The following is a 17,937-nucleotide window of genomic DNA, read 5'->3' on the forward strand; positions in this document are numbered from 1 at the left end:
ATGGTCAGGGCCAGGCCCCAGGGGTAGGGTTGTTTTAGGGTCAGGGCGAGGTCCCAGGGGTAGGGTTGTTTCAGGGTCAGGGCCAGGGCCCAGGGGTAGCGTTGTTTTAAGGTCAGGGCCAGGGTCCAGGGGTAGGGTTGTTTTAGGGTCAGGTCCAGGGCCCAGGGATAGGGCTGTTTTAGGTTCACGGCGAGGGCCCATGTTTATGCTTGTTTTAGGATCAGGTCCAGGACCCAGGGTTAGGGTTGTTTTAGGGTCAGTGCCCAGGGTTAGCGTTGTTTTAGGGTCGGGGCCCAGGGTTAAGTTTGTTTCAGGGTCGGGGCACAGGGTTAGGGTTGTTTTAGTGTCAGGGCCCAGGGTTAGGCTTGTTTTATTGTCGGGGCCCAGGGTCTGGCTTGTTTTAGGGTCAGGCCCATGGTTAGGGTTGTTTTAGGGTCAGGGCCCAGGGTTAGGGTTGTTTTAGGGCCAGGACCCAGGGTTAGGGTTGTTTTAGGGTCAGGGCCAGGGCCCAGGGTTAGGGTTGTTTTAGGGTCAGGGCCAGGGCCCAGGGTTCGGGTTGTTTTAGGGTGAGGGCCAGGGCCCAGGGTTCGGGTTGTTTTAGGGTCAGGGCCAGGGCCCAGGGTTAGGGTTGTTTTAGGGTCAGGGCCTGGGCCCAGGGTTAGGGTTGTTTTAGGGTTAGGGCCAGGGCCCAGGGTTAGGGTTGTTTTACGGTCCGGGACCAGGTGTAGCCTTTTTTTAGGGTTGGGGCCCAGGGTTAGGCTTGTTTTAGTGTCAGGGCCAGGGCCCAGGGATAGGGTTGTTTTAGGGTCAGGGCCAGGGCCCAGGGTTAGGGTTGTTTTGGGTCAGGGCCAGGGCCCAGGGTTAGGGTTGTTTTTGGTCAGGGCCAGGGCCCAGGGTTAGGCTTGTTTTAGGGTCAGGGCCAGGGCCCATGGTTAGGATTGTTTTAGGGTCAGGGCCAGGGCCCATGTTTAGGCTTGTTTTAGGATCAGGTCCAGGACCCAGGGTTAGGGTTGTTTTAGGGTCAGGGCCAGGGCGCAGGGTTAGGCTTGTTTTAGGGTCAGGTCCAGGGCCCAGGTGTAGGGCTGTTTTAGGGTCACGAGCAGGGCCTAGAGTCAGGTTTGTTTTAGGGTCAGGGCCAGGGCCCAGGTTATGGATGTTTCAGGGTAAGGGCCAGGTCCCAGGGTTAGGGTTCTTTCAGGGTCAGGGCCAAGGCCCAGGGATAGTGTTGTGTTAGGGTCAGGGCCAGGGCCCAGGGTTAGGATTGTTTTAGGTTCAGGGCCAGGGCTCAGGGTTAGGGTTGTTTTAGGGTCAGGGCCAGGACCCAGGGTTAGGCTTGTTTTAGGGTCAGGGCCAGGGTCCAGGGTTAGGCTTCTTTTAGATTCAGGACCAGGGCCCAGGTTTAGGGATGTTTTATTGTCAGGGCCAGGGCCCAGGGTTAGGGTTTTTTTAGAGTCAGGGCCAGGGCCCAGGGTTAGGGTTCTTTCAGGGTCAGGGCCAGGGCCCAGGGTTAGGGTTCTTTCAGGGTCAGGGCCACGGCAAAGGATTAGGGTTGTTTTAGGGTCAGGGCCAGGGCCCAGGGTTAGGGTTGTTTTAGGGTTAGGGCCAGGGCCCAGGGTTAGGGATGTTTTATGTTCAGGGCCAGGGCCCAGGGTTAGGGTTCTTTCAGGGTCATGGCCAGGGCCCAGGGTTAGGGTTGTTTTAGGGTCAGGGCCAGGGCCCAGGGTTAGGTTTCTTTCAAGGTCAGGGCCACGGCAAAGGGTTAGGGTTGTGTTAGGGTCAGGGCCAGGGCCCAGATTTACGGTTGTTTTAGGGTCAGGGCCAGGGCCCAGGGTTAGGGTTGTTGTAGGGTCATGGCCAGTGCCCAGGGTTAGGGTTGTCTTAGGGTCAGGGCCAGGGCCCAGGGTTAGGGTTGTTTTAGGGTCAAGGCCCAGGGTTAGCGTTGTTTTAGTTTCGGGGCCCAGGGTTAGGTTTGTTTTAGGGTCGGGGCCCAGGGTTAGGGTTGTTTTTGTGTCGGGGCCCAGGGTTAGGGTTGTTTTACCATCCTGGACCAGGGGTAGGCTTGTTTTAGGGTTGGGGTACAGGGTTTGGCTTGTTTTAGTGTCAGGGCCCAGGTTTAGGCTTGTTTTAGTGTCAGGGCCCAGGGTTAGGCTTGTTTTATGGTCGGGGCCCAGGGTTAGGCTTGTTTTAGGGTCAGGCCCATGGTTAGGGTTGTTTTAGGGTCAGGGCCCAGGGTTAGGGTTGTTTTTGGGCCAGGACCCAGGGTTAGGGTTGTTTTAGGGTCAGGGCCAGGGCCCAGGGTTAGGGTTGTTTTAGGGTCAGGGCCAGGGCCCAGTGTTCGGGTTGTTTTAGGGTCAGGGCCAGGGCCCAGGGTTACGGTTGTTTTAGGGTCACGGCCAGGGCCCAGGGTTAGGGTTGTTTTAGGGACAGGGGCACGGCCCAGGGCTAGGCTTGTTTTATTGTGAGGGCCAGGGCCGAGGGGTAGGGTTCTTTTAGGGTCAGGGCCAGGGCCAAGGGGTAGCACTGTTTTAATGTCAGGGCCAGGGTCCAGGGGTAGGTTTGTTTTAGGGTTAGGGCCAGGGCCCCCGTGTAGAGCTGTTTTAGGGTCATGGGCAGGCCCCAGAGTTAGGGTTGTTTTAGGGTCAGGGTCCAGGGTTAGGGTTGTTTCAGTGTCAGGGCCCATTGTTAGGGTTGTTTCAGGATCAGGGCCCAGGGTTAGGGTTGTTTTAGGATCAGGGCCCAGGATTAGGCTTGTTTTAAGGTCCGGGCCCAGAGTTAGGGTTGTTTTAGGGTCAGGGCCCAGGGGTAGGGTTGTTTTATGGTCAGGGCCCAGGGTTAGGGTTGTTTAAGGGTCATGGCCCAGGGTTAGGGTTGTTTTATGGTCAGGGCCCAGGGTTAGGGTTGTTTAAGGGTCAAGGCCCAGGGTTAGGGTTTTAGGGTCAGGGCCCAGGGTTAGGGTGATTTCCAGGAAGTGACCTCACAGTGACTCAAGCTACCACTTACTGTTGATTGTGATGAAATTCCAGCTGAGACACACGCCTTGGGAGCTAAGTGGTTGCTGCCCTTGACTACTATGAAGACTGGTGTGGGAAGGGTCGCTTTGGATGCACTTGAGCAGGGGTCCCCAACCCCTGAGCCATGGAGCCGTAAGGAGCCACACAGCAGGTGAGTGGTGTCGAGTGAGGGAGTGAGGGAAGCTTCGTCTGTATTTACAGCCACTCCCCTTTGCTCACATTCCCGCCTGAGCTCCACCTTCTCAGATGAGCAGCAGCATTAGATTCTCATAGGAGAACGCACCCTGTTGTGAACCGTGCATGTGAGGGATCTAGGTTGCGCTGTGCTTATGAGAATCTAATACCTATTGATCTGTCACTTTCTCCCATCACGCTCAGGTGGGACCATCCAGTTTCAGGAAAACAAGCTTAACACGCCCACTGATTCTACATGATGGTGAGTTCTATAATTATTTGATTATATATTCCAGTGTAATAATGGAAATGAAGTGCCTAATAAACGTAAATGTGCTTAAATCTTTTGGCCCAGCTCCTACCTCCCGGCAGCCTCGCCAGGCCCAGAACTCTCTCCAGTCAGCCTCTACAGACCAAGCTCATGACTCACAATGGCCTATTTAGGCCCATACCCTACCTCACGGCAGTCTCCGCAGATGAGCCTACTGCCTCACAACAGCCTCCACAGGCACAGCTCCATCGTTACAATGGCCTCTTTAGACCCAGCTCCTGCCTCCCAGCCTTCTCTCCAGGCCCTGAACTTTCTCCGTAAGTTGAGGTAGCTGGGACTGTAGGTATACATGACGATACTTGGCTAATTTTTAAATTGTTTTGCAGACATGGGGTCTCACTTTGTTAGCCAGGCTGGTGTCAAACTAATGGCCTCAAGTGACCCTTCCACCCCTGCCTCCCATCCTCGAGGTATGTGCCACCACAAGGGGCACTTGTTCAATTTTCTAAAGAAAAAATCTCTAAAGTAAGGCTGTGGGATGATGGCAGGAAGATAAAAGAAAAACAGAAGAATAAGTTAAAATGACTTATTCACACATATTCTTTTGACAGCAAGAAGAACTTTTAGTATATACATTCCTTACAAACAAACAAACGGCAGATAAACAATGTTGTATAGGAACTTCAACACACACTGTACAATATTCCCACTTTGCTGACATAAGTTATGGAAATTTCGTGGTTTCCTTGAGTGTCGCTACCAGTATTTTGCTTCTCTGACGATTTTTATCAACTTCCTCATCTGTTAACTTCTCTCCAAAGTATGTCATGTCACGACATACTGCCGCTGCACGAACACGGCCAGTGTCTTCCTATTAAACATGTAGAATGCTTTCCTAATTTCTCTTTTTACTCTCTGTCTTTGTGTTCTGCATTTTCCTTACTTTTATTGTCAGAAACTCCAGAAAGTCAATCGTACTAATTTATCACGATTTGCTTTATTAATTTTTACTTTGCTTATATGGAATTTTGCCCAACAGACCTCATTACAATTTCTAACCTGTTTTATTTTGTTTTTTTTTTTCTGAGACAGGGTCTCCCTCTGTTGTCCAAGGCTGGAGGGTAGTAGTGCTATCGCAGCTGACTGCAGCCTCAACCTTCCAGGCTGAAGCGATCCTCCCATCTCAACCTCCCACGTGGCTGAGACTACAGGTGCTTGCCACTATGCCCAACTAATATTTGGTATTTTCGTATACGTGGATTCCAGAGGGGTGACAGCGAAACGTGAGTAAGCATGGATTTTGGTATATGCAGAGATGGGGGGCTGTAACTAATTCTGTATACTGAGGGACGGCAACTGTTTATGTTTTTACAATTACGCTGTTGGATACATACTGTTGCATAGCCTTGAAAATAATAATTTTTAATGGAGTGGAAGAATGATAATGATATTGCTAAAAGTAGCAGCTGGCCAGGTGTGGTGGCTCACACTGGTAATCGCAACACTTTGGGAGGCTGAGGCAGGAGGATGGCTTGAGGCCAAGAGTTTGCGATAGGCCTTGGAAACAAAGGGGGAGTCACCATCCCTACAGAAAAATACATGAATTAGCCTAGTGTGGTGGCACGTTCCTGTAGTCCCAGCTACTTGGGAGGCTGAGGTGGGAGGATCACTCAAGCCCAGGGAGGCTGAGACTGCAGTGAGTCATGATCAGGCCTCTGCACTCCAGCCTGGGTGACAGAGTGAGACCCTGTCTCAAAACAAGAAAAAAGTAGCAGCTAACATCAACTGACCTTTTATACCAGGTGCCTATTGATACCATAGTTTAATTTGTTAGAACTGTTTCTTATTTCACTTACCAACTCTGTCTTCAGTTACTCCCCGATTTTTACTGTGTGTGTACAGATGACCTTTTGTTTAGATTGAATTGTCTCCCCAGAAGTAAGATTACTGTGAGTCATGGTGAATGGACATTCTCATTACCCTTGATGTAAATTGACAGGGTTTTGGGTGCCTCCCAGCTATAATCTTAGCACTTTGGGAGGCTAAGAGAGGAGGATTGCTTGAGGCCAAGAGTTGGAGGAGGCAGTATGGCAGTATGGTGAGACCCTGTCTCCATTATTTTAAAAAATTGACAAGCTTTACCCGGGAAGGCTTATACACAATTTAAACACCCCTCATAGTATAAGAAAGTGCCCATTTCACTGCACCTTTGCCAGCACAGGGTATTATAATTTAGTAAGTCATTTTTTGTTTGATTATTTTAAATAGATAAAAGACCTCATATTACTTTACTTGTCACATTTCAACATCTTTCCTTAGCTTATTAGCTCTATCTCTTTTCTGTCTGTAAATGGTTGTTGTTGTTTTGTTCTTTGAGACAGGGTCTTGCTCTGTCACCAGGCTGGACTGTAGTGGCATAATCATGCCTCGCTGCAGCCTTGACCTCCCAGGCTCAAACTTCAGCATTCCGAGTAGCTGGGACTACAAGTGTGCACCACCACTCCCAGCTAACTTTTTTCTTCTTTTGGATAGAGACAGGTTCTCACTGTGTTGTCCAGACCGGTCTCTAGCTCCTGGCCTTAAGCAATCCTCCTGCATTAGCTTCTCAAATTGCTGGAATTTCAGGCATGAGCCACCATGCCTGGCCTGGGCTAGTCCTGTATTCTCTAGAGTTCTCTTTACTTTGTGCTAGCCAATCTCTCATTATGCTGTTCACCTGTTATAATGAATAATTCTCCGTATTAAATTTTACCACTTTAAACTTTTGAGTGGTTTATGCTTCCTGATTGGACTCTGACTAATATGTTAGGAAGGGTCCCAGGAGATAAACCCACACAGATGGGATTTGGGCATAGGTTTGGTTTCCCAGGGGGCAGTGCTGAGCTCTTTGCCAGTGGGAAATGGGATGCTGGTGATTTCCAGGAAGTGACCTCACAGTGACTCAAGCTACCACTTACTGTTGATTGTGACGAAATGCCAGCTGAGGCACATGCCTTGGGAGCTAAGTGGTTGCTGCCCTTGACCACTATGAAGACTGGTGTGGGAAGGGTCGCTTTGGATGCACTTGAGCAGGGGTCCCCAACCCCTGAGCCATGGAGCCGTAGGGAGCCACACAGCAGGAGGTGAGTGGTGTCGAGTGAGGGAGTGAGGGAAGCTTCGTCTGTATTTACAGCCACTCCCCTTTGCTCACATTCCCGCTTGAGCTCCACCTTCTCAGATGAGCAGCAGCATTAGATTCTCATAGGAGAACGCACCCTGTTGTGAACCGTGCATGTGAGGGATCTAGGTTGCGCTGTGCTTATGAGAATCTAATACCTATTGATCTGTCACTTTCTCCCATCACGCTCAGGTGGGACCATCCAGTTTCAGGAAAACAAGCTTAACACACCCACTGATTCTACATTATGGTGAGTTGTATAATTATTTTATTATATATTGGATATATAATACGTATATATATATTTTTATATATGTAATAATGGAAATAAAGTGCCTAATAAATGTAAATGTGCTTAAATCTTTTTAAGCAGATTCTTCAGGCCCAGCATCTGCCTCACTGTGGACCCCCCAAGCCAAGCTCCCAACCTTTCAGCAGCTTCTACACACCGAGCTCCCGCCTGCCAGTGGCCTCTTCAGGCCCATGGGGCTCATTCCTCACAACAGCCTTTCCAGGCCCAGTTTTTCCCTTCCGGCGGCCTCTCTGGGCTGAGAACCTCCTCAAGTCGGCCTCTCCAGACCCACTTGCACCCTCCGGGCATCCTCTCCGGGCCAAGCTCCTCTTCCTGGCTGTGTCTCCAGGCCCGACTCCTGCCTGTCAACAACCTCTTTGGACTCAGTGCCTACCCATCTCCTGGCGGCCTTGGTCGGCCCACAGCTTCCTCAAGCCACACTCCCCAGGCCGAGGTCAGGACTCATGGTGGCCTCTCCAGGATGAGCTCCTGCACTCCGATGGCAGCTGCAGGCCCCAAATGGTCTCCGGTCGGTGGGCTTCTCCACACCAAACTTGGGCCTCCCGGTGACCTCTGCAGGCCCAAGTTGTCCTGAAGTCGGCATCTCCCGGCCGTGCCTCCCAGCAAGTAAGCAAGCTCTTTTGGCTCAACTCCTGCCCAGCTCCCAACCGCCTTTGTAGGTCCCGAACTTTCTCCAGCCAAGTTCTTCGGGCCTAATTCCTGCCGCCCGGTGGCCTGTACGGGCCCAGCAATGGTTGGAGAGTGGCCTCTGCAGGTCCCGCTCTTGCCTCCCAGGGGCCTCTCCAGGCCCAGCTCTTGCCCCCACGGCGGCCTCCCGGGGCCAAGTCCCTGCCTGCCTCCCAGCAGCCCGCGTGCGGCCCAGCTCCTCCCTCACGGTGGCCTGTTGATGCCCATGCCTCTGGTACCCTGCCCAGAGGCATGAGCCCCTGCCACACACTGGCTCCTCCCATGCTGAGAGAGGTCAGCGTGAGCCCTTGCCTCACACCGGCCCCTCCCACGCTGAGAGAGGTCAGCGTGAGCCCCTTGCCTCACACCGGCCCCTCCCACGCTGAGAGAGGTCAGCGTGAGCCCTTGCCTCACACCAGCCCCTCCCACGCTGAGAGAGGTCAGCGTGAGCCCCTTGCCTCACACCGGCCCCTCCCAGGCTGACAGAGGTCAGCCTGAGCCCCTTGCCTCACACCGGCCCCTCCCAGGCTGAGAGAGGTCAGCCTGAGCCCCTTGCCTCACACCGGCCCCTCCCAGGCTGACAGAGGTCAGCCTGAACCCCTTGCCTCACACCGGCCCCTCCCAGGCTGACAGAGGTCCATGGGAGCCCTTGCCTCACACCGGCCCCTCCCACGCTGACAGAGGTCCATGGGAGCCCTTGCTTCACACCGGCCCCTCCCACGCTGAGAGAGGTCCATGGGAGCCCCTTGCTTCACACCGGCCCCTCCCACTCTGACAGAGGTCCATGGGAGCCCCTTGCTTCACATCGGCCCCTCCCACGCTGACAGAGGTCAGTGTGAGCCCTTGCCTCACACCGGCCCCTCCCACGCTGAGAGAGGTCTGCGTGAGCCCCTTGTCTCACACCGGCCCCTCCCACACTGACAGAGGTCCATGGGAGCCCCTTGCCTCACACCGGCCCCTCCCACACTGACAGAGGTCCATGGGAGCCCCTTGCTTCACACCGGCCCCTCCCACGCTGAGAGAGGTCTCCGTGAGCCCTTGCCTCACACCGGCCCCTCTCATGCTGAGAGAGGTCAATGTGAGCCCCTTGCCTCACACCGGCCCCTCCCACACTGACAGAGGTCCATGGAAGCCCCTTGCCTCACACCGGCCCCTCCCACACTGACAGAGGTCCATGGAAGCCCCTTGCCTCACACCGGCCCCTCCCACACTGACAGAGGTCCATGGGAGCCCCTTGCTTCACACCGGCCCCTCCCACTCTGAGAGAGGTCAGTGTGAGCCCTTGCCTCACACCGGCCCCTCCCACACTGACAGAGGTCAATGTGAGCCCTTGCCTCACACCGGCCCCTCCCACGCTGAGAGAGGTCGGCGTGAGCCCTTGCCTCACACCGGCCCCTCCCACGCTGAGAGAGGTCAGCGTGAGCCCCTGCCTCAACAGGCCACCGTGAGGGAGGAGCAGGGTCGCATGCGGGCTGCTGGGAGGCAGGCAGCGACTTGGGCCTGGGAGGTCGTGGTGGGGCGAGAGCTGGGTCTGGAGACACCCCTGGGAGGCAACAGCGGGGCCTACAGACTCTGTTCTCCAGCCGGAGCTGGGACTGTTCAGGTACTGGGAGGTGGGATGTGGGTCTGAAGAGCTTGGTTGCAGAAACTTCGGGGTCTACAAACGCAGGCGGGAGCTGAGCCAAAAAAGCTTGTTTGCTGGGAGGCGGGAGATGCAGCCAGGAGAAACAGCTCTGCCTGCAGAGGCCGCCATGCGGGAGGCGGAGGCCGGGCCTCCTCAAATCGGCCTCTCCAGACCCACTTGCAGCCTCCCGGCATCCCCTCCGGGCCCAGCTCTTCCTCCCGGCTGCGTCTCCAGGCCTGACTCTGGCCTCCCAACAACGTCTTTGGACTCAGCTCCTGCCCAGCTCCCAGCAGGCCCAAGTCGTCGTCAAGTCGGCCTGGAATTGGGCCTGGAAGAGCAGCAAGTCGGCCTCCCCGGGCCCAGCTCCGTCCTCTCGGTGGCCTCTCCAGGTGCAAAACTTCCTCGAGTCAGCCTCTCCAGGCCCAGCTCCTCCTGCCTCCCAGTGGCCTCTTTCAGCCCAGACCAGCTCATGGTTCTTGGCGGCCTTCCCAGGCCCCACTTTTGACTTTTGGTGGCCTCTTCAGGCCCAGAACTTGACCTCCAGTGGGCCTTTGCAGGCCCGGCCTCCTGCCTCTCGAAGGCCTGCACGGGCCCGGACTCACAGCGGACTCACAGCGGACTCTCCATGCCCAGCTAGCTCTCGCCTCATTGCGGCCTCCCGAGTCCAAAGCTCCTGCCTCTCGGCCGCTTCGGCAGGCCCAGCTCCCGCCTGCCAGTGGCCTCTTTAGGCCCAGCTCATTCCTCACAACGGCCTTCCCAGGCCCCGTTTTTCCCTTCTGGCAGCCTCTTGGCCTCTAATTTGTTTATCTTTTGTGTATAAATCCCAAAATATTGAATTTTGGAATATTTCCACCATTATGTAAATATTTTGGTAGGTGATTTATTTGGGGTGAGTTTCTGCACGAAGCCCGAATTTTTTATTTTATTTTACTTATTATTTGGTGTTAAACAGGTATAATGACGGTCATGGCAACTTTTTGGCACAATGAAAAATACCGCCCATGATCAACGTGTTCTGTTCTGGGGAAGGGGGCAAAGGCAGGGTGAATCACTTTCTTAAAAAGTATAGCTCAAGTTGGGAGTGCAGAGGGAATGGGGAGAAAACCCTCCCGCTGCCTGTGTCGAAGTGCAGGAGCCCCCACCCCCATACTCACCTGAGTCCAGCCCCTCTGGAGAAAGAAGGGGTACATGAACTCCCCCTAGTCCACAGGCACTTCCCTGTGGCCCAAGGCCCTCTTCACACTCCATCTTGTAGCCCCTACAGGAGCTATTTTCTGAAAATAGCTTTCGGAAGGGTTGCACCAGAGCCTGAGCAGGGTGAGGTGGGGTCAGGCAGGGCTGGGAGTCAGGGCAGGGGCAGCAGCAGTGGACCCGCTATGCACACATCTTCTTCTCCAAGGTTTGTGTGCAGAACCTCCTGCCCATGCTGCCCTAGCAGCTTCAGTTGGCACCTGCCCCAGTCCAGCCTCTGGGACCCATGCAGCAGCTCCCAGCGGCCCTGCACCCACCACCAGCATCCGTTTCACCTGCAGTTGAAGATCCGTGAGGTGCCCAGAATATCATGTAGTCCTCAGTCCCACGGAGCAGCCCGCGAGGCTGAGGCTCCTCCCACTGGACCGCCCCCCATCTGGCACCACTGCTGCCCCTGCCCCTACTCTCAGCCTCACGTGACTCTCGGGCAGAGGCAGTGGTGGGGCAGCCAGGGCAGCGTCAAGAGTCTGAGCCAGGTGAGGTGCGGTCAGGACCCCCACAGGGCTGGGAGTCAGGGCAGGGGCAGAACAAACCTTGGAGGGGAAGATGTGTGCATAGTGGGCCTGGAGGGCGGCTGTGGCCTAGTGGATGGGAAGAAGCAGTGGGCCTGGAAGAGCTGCATGATCAGGGCCGGCACTGGTCCAGGGTGCGTGCAGTGAAGAGGACAGCGCCTTCTCGGTCTCCGGTTCCCTGAGCCTGTCCTCGGGAGTCTGCCCCTACCTGAGAGGCCCTCCTGCCCGGCACCCACCTGTGGAAGCCCAGTCCATTCTTCAAAGCTGTAATCACTAGAGTGCCGTGGGTTGCAAGTGACAGATAACCAACTCAGAGTGGCTTAAACAATGAGGACAGCTGAGGTCCTGCTGCACCAGGGTGCACCAATGCAGCAGCCCCTCAGCACTGTTAGGGTGATGGTTCTCTCCATCTTTCCTTGTGGCTGTGCGCTTTTCCTTGTAGAGCAAAATCAAGTCCCGTTTCCTATTCCTAAGGGTGTCTGGGTGAGGAAGGTTCAGGTGCAAACCAAGGTCAGAATGACGCTGTCAGTCTCCATCAGCCAAGCAGGACCCTCAGGTCCAAGGTGGCTGCTGCAGGTCCAGGCATCACGTGTAACAATAAGGTCCTTGGCTGGGTAAGGAATTGGGTCTCGTGTCTCAGTTTAAGAGCGAGGAAACCTCTCCCAGAAGTCCCCAGGAGACCTGTCCTTTTGTCTCGTTGGCCAGAATTGGATCACGTGCCCGTGTTAAACCGCCCTGTGTGGTTCACCCAGGACCGGGTCAGGACTGATGCCTGTGCAGGTCTGGAGCAAGGACAAGGCGTTGAGTCCACCACAAAGGTTCTCCGTGTTAGGGGGCATATTCCAGCCCCCATGGGCTGTGGTGCCCCTTCCTTTGAGCCCAGAACCTCTTTGGCCCCAGTCATGTTCTACCTGGACCTGTGATATTTGTAATGCACTCGATGTTACGGCACCAACTATGTGGCAGGCTCTGTGTTAGGCACAGAGATACAAGAATGCTGAGAGGCAACCTCTGACCTGAGGGTGTTCATCAAAACCAAGACAAACAGGTGACCCCACAGCGAGGGACAGGGAGGCAAGAACCCAGATGGAAAGCTCTGGCTGGCAGAGGTCACTCACAGAGAGGGCTCAGCCCTAAGACTGGGAGGAGGGAGGAGGTGGGCTGACGGAAAAGAGGAAAGGGAGGTGCTCTTGGCAGAGGGACAGCTGTGTACACAGGTCCTGAAGTGTCAGAAACTCAGCCCAGTGTAGGCAAAACAATAGAGCCAAGTGGCTCAAAGAAGGGGAAGAGACCTATGAGGAGGCCAAAGCGGTCATATCACACAAGGTCTTGAATGCCACACCAAGGAGGCTGAACTGAGTCCAGGAGTTGATGGAGAACCTTTCAGCAATTTAAAGCAGATGAATGAAGATGTTTATAAAAATCTTAACACTTGTCTCTAAGCTCCTGGGAAGCAGGGATGATGGCTCGTTTCTCTCTGTCCCCCCTGCAGTGCCGGCCTGGCTGAATGGCTGTTTCCCCAACTATAAAATGCTTTCAACACAAGCTTGATGATTTTCTATGGTCCTTGCCACAGTTGTTTTGTTTTGTTTTTTAAACTATTTGAGAGCCTGACATTTTTCTTAAAAAAAAAAAAAAATCAGGGCAGATTTCCTATTCCCAAGGGTGTCAGGAAAGTCCAGGCACAAACCAAGGTTATGATGATGCTGTCAGGTCTCCATCAGCCAAGCAGGGGGTGTTCGGCCTTAGAGGAGCCAACAGGTGCTTGAGCTTGATTTTCTCTGAATTAGCCCCATTAAAGCTCTGTAATTATCGACAAGTGGGTGACAACTCTCAAAGGCCCATTAGTGACCAACCCTCATGATTTTTCCAAGATGTAAACTTCAGTGGGGTCATGTGATTGGAGCGCCCCAAGGGCAGGGCACTGTGGCTCACAGAGAAGCACCTTCTCCTGCCCTTAGGGCCCTCCTCACGCCCAGCACAAGCCCAAGGTGCTTTTCCAACTCGGAGGGCTCTCCAGGGCAGCGGCTGAGCCCCCACTCTCCTTCCCCTAGAGCAACTCTGCTTTTCTCTCTTTTTGTTTCTTAGTTGCATCCTCCTAAGATTTCAGCTAAACAAAGTGGCCAAAAAAAAAGCTTTCTGGACCAGGGCAGAGTGGCCCGTGTGTGCCTGTAATCCCAGCACTTTGGGAGGTGAAGGCGGGAGGATTGCTTGAGCCCGGGAGTTCAAGACCAGCCTGAGCAACGTAGTGAGACCTACCCCCCCCGCCCCCCCCCCCACACACACACCACTGTCTCTTTTTTTGTAAATATATTTTTTAAATTAGCCGGGCATGGTGGTGGGCGCCTGTAGTCCCAGCTACTTGGGAGGCTGAGGTGAGAGGATCGTTTGAGCCTGGGAGGCTGAACTGTGATCGCACCACTGTACTCCAGCCTGGGTAACAGAACAAGACCCTGTCTCAAAAAAAAAAAAAACTTCTTGGGAGCCAGTAGGCTTTAAGGGAGAAACTATCAGGATGGAAGTGAAGAGGCCTAGATTCTGTGCCTGGGTCTGCTGGGCCACGCTGAGCAGCTCACCTCCCCTCTCTGAGCCTCATTTCTCTAAAGGGAAGTGAAGAGTTTGGGCCATGTGCTCCGTAAGAGAGCTTCACCAGCCTCTCAAAATTGTGACTGAGCTTCTATTTATGAACTATCATTTCTTACAGACCTTCCAGTGGAGTTCAAAGAAATTCATCAGTCCCTTCCTGGTGACACACTGGGTGTGCTGTTCCTTCCCAGGAGGTGGTGACAGGTGTCAGTTTTCCCCCCAGGCAGTTGGAGAAGATCGCTGCCCTCCTTGGACAGGGGTTTCTGTAGAGCCAGTGCAGGGGCTCCTCCCCTGCAGGAGCTGGGTGTCCCAGGGGGAGCAGGCAGCTGCTCTGTCTTCTGGCTGTCCTTCTCTGGGGTTGGGAAACAGGCAGAAATGAGAATGTGCATTTTTACACTTGGGTGTCACACCAGATCCCAGCTCCTGGGAGCACCTGGAGGGCAAGTTGGTTTGAATGGACCAGCCATGTGTGTCTGCATCTGCTGTTTGTGGGTCTCACAGGTGTGGCCAAGGCATGGTCCCTGTGCTCAGGGGGCTAATTCGCTGGGGGAACAAACCCCAGGTAGGCCTGACCTGAACAGCAGATCCATTTACTCTCATGTAAAGCCAACAGCTTCAGAGAATAACAGATTGGTGCATCTTGGGCTGTGGCTGTGTTCATTGCTGCAGGAGCAGTGGGATATACCTCCCTTCCTGCAGCCTCACCTGCCTGGTGTGGAGATGGCAGCTAGCATGCAGGCAGCTGAAGGTCAGCTATAGCCATTGCTGCTGCACACATACCCTGCTCAGGAGAACGTGCCTCAGGCTTCACTCAAGACCTAGTATTTATTTATTTTTTTGAGACAGGATCTCGCTGTGTCGCCCAGGTTGGATACAGTGGCACAGTCACACTCACTGTAGCCTCAACTTCCTGGGCTCAAGCGGTCCTCCCACCTCAGCCTCCCGAGTAGCTGGGACCACAGGCATGCGCCACCATTCCCGGCTATTTTTGTATTTTTTGTAGAAATGGGTGTTTCCATGTTGGCCAGGCCGGTCTTGAAATCCTGGGCTCAAGTGATCCACCCGCCTCAGCCTCCCAAAGTGCTGGGATTATAGGCGTGAGCCACCACACCCGGCCATTTTTGTAGTTTTTGTTGCCATGTTGGCCAGGCTGGTCTCAAACTCCTGAGCTCAAGTGATCCATCCACTTCGGCCTCCCAAACTGCTGGGATGACAGGCATGAGCACCACACCAGCCACTCAAGGCCTGTTGTCTCTTAGTTTGCACACAGTTCCAACAAGTATCATCACCTGGTCTCATGGGAGAAACAATTATTGAATAGGTGAGAGCTGTCTGCGCCAACACAGACAAGTAATCTAATAGGAGTTTCAGGCTGATGTCAAAGGAAGAGGCAGAAACATGAAGAAAACCGAAAAGAGGGCCACCCGGGACCCTCTGGTGCAGGGGTTGCCTCGTGTCCCCTTTTGCCTCTGGACCATGACCGTGACATACGGAAGAGTCATCGTGGCCATAGCAATGACTCAGGTTATTCAGAAAAGTTTAAGTGACTATTTGTATGTTCTGTTCCCAAAGGCAGGGAGGGAAATGAGCCAATTGAGGACAGTTTCATTCCAGAATGGGTCTTAGAGAAGCCAGTACTGTTAGCTAGAAAATCCACCATAGGGATCTGCTCCTTCTATAATGATCTACTGAGCACCTCCTACACCCCAGGCACACTGTGCTGTGAGGTGGATACTACCGTTGTCTCCATTTTACAGATGAGCAAACTGAGGCATAAAGACGTTAGATAAGCTGGCCACACAGCAGGGAAGTGCACGCTGGGATTTGAACCGAGGAGACTGATGTCAGAGGGCAGGTCTTGCACCCCACACTGCTGCAAAGACAGAGACATGTGCCTGATCCGTGTTAGAAGGGGATGATCTAGACAAATGCCACTCCCATCACCAGCTCAGAATAAAGGACACTCCACACTCGTGGCCTTTCATTAGCCAATTTCCCTTCAGACCCAAGAAACTTTGTTATGCCTGGGCCCAGCACTCGCCCAGAGATCTGCAAACTTGTTCTATAAAGAAGGGCTGGATAGTAAATATTTTCAGCTATGCAGGCCATAGGGTCTGCTTCTGAAGTAGGAAAGCAGCCGCAGACGAGATGTACATGATGGGCCTGGTCAGGTGTGGCCGTAATTGGATCTAGATCCATGTTGGGAGCCTAGCTCAGAGCCTGAAGAGCACAGTCTTTCAAGTTTGGCCTTCCCTTATCCCAGGATCACACCAGCCACTAAGCCTGCACCTGCTGGTTGGCCTGTGGTTGGAATCGTCACCTCCCCCAGCCCCTCTTTGCCATTGGCCAACTCCTACTCATCCCTCATGGCTCAGGTGAAGCATCACCTCCTCCAGGAAGCCTTCCCTGGTGGTCCCAATTCACATGGGCTCCCCATGGCTCCCGGCTCACCAGACTCTACTGCGGCAAATTATTTCCATTTGTTCCTCCCCTTAGGCTGTGCTTTCCTTGGGGTAGGGACTCTGCCTCACAGATGTCCATCCCCTAGAGTCTGGCATGTTGTAAACACTTGGTAAATAATGAAGGAATGTGACACCAGTTGACCAGCCCTGCAGCCTGGGAGCAGGCTCTGGGCTTCTGAAGCCATCTGTGAATGTGCATCTTGCTGTCTGCGGACTGCCCCCAAGCTCTGCCCCCCACCATCATCTCCAAGCTCTGCCCCCACCATCACCTCGGCCTTCATGCTGGGAGCCGCTTCTGCATGGAAAGCCACAGCTGCTATGAGTGATTACCCCCGGGGAGGGAGGCAGCTGCACCCAATTATGGCTGCACCCTCCCCCTGGCTTTTGGGAGTTACCATTGCCATTGAGAGACTTGGGGGCAGCAGTATGAGGACTCAGCTGGCTCCTCACAGCCTGCTCGGGGTTCCCAATGGGCCAGAGAGACAGAGGAGCTGCAGTCCTGTGTGTTGGCTGGGGGACTGTTGAGCAAATCAGCTGATCTTCCTGGCCAGGGCCTGTCCCTCTCAAAGCCTCATCTCCTCCACCTTGTGTGATCCTTGTGACATTTCACAGGTGAGGGAAACTGAGGCACGGGGCCCAGACTGGCAGTTGCACCAGGAGGGCAGGAACTCCTTTGGCTGGGTGCCCAGCTCAGGTGGGCCACGCACTGGGCCAGACAGGGAACTGGAGTGACCCACCTGACTTCTCTGGGTCTCAGCTCCTCCTCTGGAAAGTGGGGAGATTATTGTGACTTCCCAGGGTTGGGTGGGACTGGGAGGATGGGTGAGGGGCTGGCATAGAGCAGGTGCTTGGTTGGTGGCAGCCGCCATGGAACGGTGGCACCTGCCCAGGCCAGGCTCATCTGGTCTCACAGGGGCAGGCGAAGCCTCTCCAAGATGGGGCCAGGGTGGGACCTGTGCCCTCCTCTGTCCGCAGCCGCCCTGGGCACGCTGGACTTCAGCCTGCTGTATGACCAGGAGAACAACGCCCTCCACTGCACCATCACCAAGGCCAAGGTAGGCCCCGCCAGCCTGCCCCCAAATTCCCTGGCCCGGGGTCCTCGAGAGGGCCTAGGTCAGGGAGGCCAGACCACACCACTCCCCAGGTTCCTGTCCAGGCTTTTGGATGTCTGCGCTGTGTGGGGTGTGGGGCCAGGAAGGAATTCTTCTTTAAACCTTCTTGAATACCCATCCCCAAGAAAGGCCTTGGACAGTCAGGCATTGCGGGGAGCAAAGAAACAGATGAGAATGGGAAGATGAAGGCCTGGACCGAGGACCCTCGAGCCTGGGGAGGGGCTGCTGATAGGCAAAGAGAGGAGCAGGGTGATGTCTGTCCTGCAGGCCAAGGGAGGGCGGGTTGGGTGCTGGTGCCTCCAGGCCTCCCAGACGCCCTGAGGAGTGGGGACCCCACTTTGCACCCTGGAAGCCAAGCCACTGTAGGAGGCCGATGCCACTCCAGGCAGGGTGTCCAGGGCCTGAGCCCAGAGGCCCTCTGAGCCTCACTACGTGGGCTGGGGTTGTGGGTGCCTGTGGACCCCTCTGCAGCCTGGCCCGGTCCCTGGTGCTGCCCTCTGCAGCCTGGCCCGGCCGCCGGTGCTCCCCTCTGCAGCCTGGCCCGGCCCCTGGTGCTGCCCTCTGCAGCCTGGCCCGGCCCCTGGTGCTGCCCTCTGCAGCCTGGCCCGGCCCCTGGTGCTCCCCTCTGCAGCCTGGCCCGGCCCCTGGTGCTGCCCTCTGCAGCCTGGCCCGGCCCCTGGTGCTGCCCTCTGCAGCCTGGCCCGGCCCCTGGTGCTGCCCTCTGCAGCCTGGCCCGGCCCCTGGTGCTGCCCTCTGCAGCCTGGCCCGGCCCCTGGTGCTGCCCTCTGCAGCCTGGCC

General features: G+C 55.0%; 2 protein-coding genes across 17 annotated transcripts in view; both read left to right on the top strand.

Moving 5' to 3' along the window:
* The window catches only part of LOC115931432 (decreased expression in renal and prostate cancer protein), a 407,507-nt gene extending 397,427 nt beyond the window's left edge, over positions 1 to 10,080 (top strand). For 11 of the 16 annotated variants that reach the window (XR_010131404.1, XR_010131396.1, XR_010131422.1 and 8 more), the window contains 6 exons: positions 3,024 to 3,162; positions 3,390 to 3,447; positions 3,541 to 3,773; positions 4,549 to 4,739; positions 6,806 to 6,863; positions 6,987 to 10,080. The gene's annotated coding sequence lies outside the window, so the exon portion shown is untranslated. Of the gene's footprint in view, positions 1 to 3,023; positions 3,163 to 3,389; positions 3,448 to 3,540; positions 3,774 to 3,842; positions 4,522 to 4,548; positions 4,744 to 6,805; positions 6,864 to 6,983 lie in introns of those variants that run through there. The other 5 variants (XR_010131402.1, XR_010131403.1, XR_010131405.1 and 2 more) reach the window with 5 other exon arrangements.
* A 1,176-nt stretch (positions 10,081 to 11,256) lies between these two features.
* LOC134756358 (double C2-like domain-containing protein beta) overlaps positions 11,257 to 17,937 on the top strand; it is a 39,833-nt gene continuing 33,152 nt past the window's right edge. Inside the window, exon 1 of the mRNA XM_063699784.1 lies at positions 11,257 to 17,082. Within this exon, the coding sequence (XP_063555854.1) occupies positions 16,963 to 17,082 (120 nt within the window). The 5' untranslated portion in view covers positions 11,257 to 16,962. The remainder of the gene's footprint in view (positions 17,083 to 17,937) is intronic.

Source organism: Gorilla gorilla, chromosome 18 (genome assembly GCF_029281585.2).
Source record: "Gorilla gorilla gorilla isolate KB3781 chromosome 18, NHGRI_mGorGor1-v2.1_pri, whole genome shotgun sequence".
NCBI classification, from domain to species: domain Eukaryota; kingdom Metazoa; phylum Chordata; class Mammalia; order Primates; family Hominidae; genus Gorilla; species Gorilla gorilla.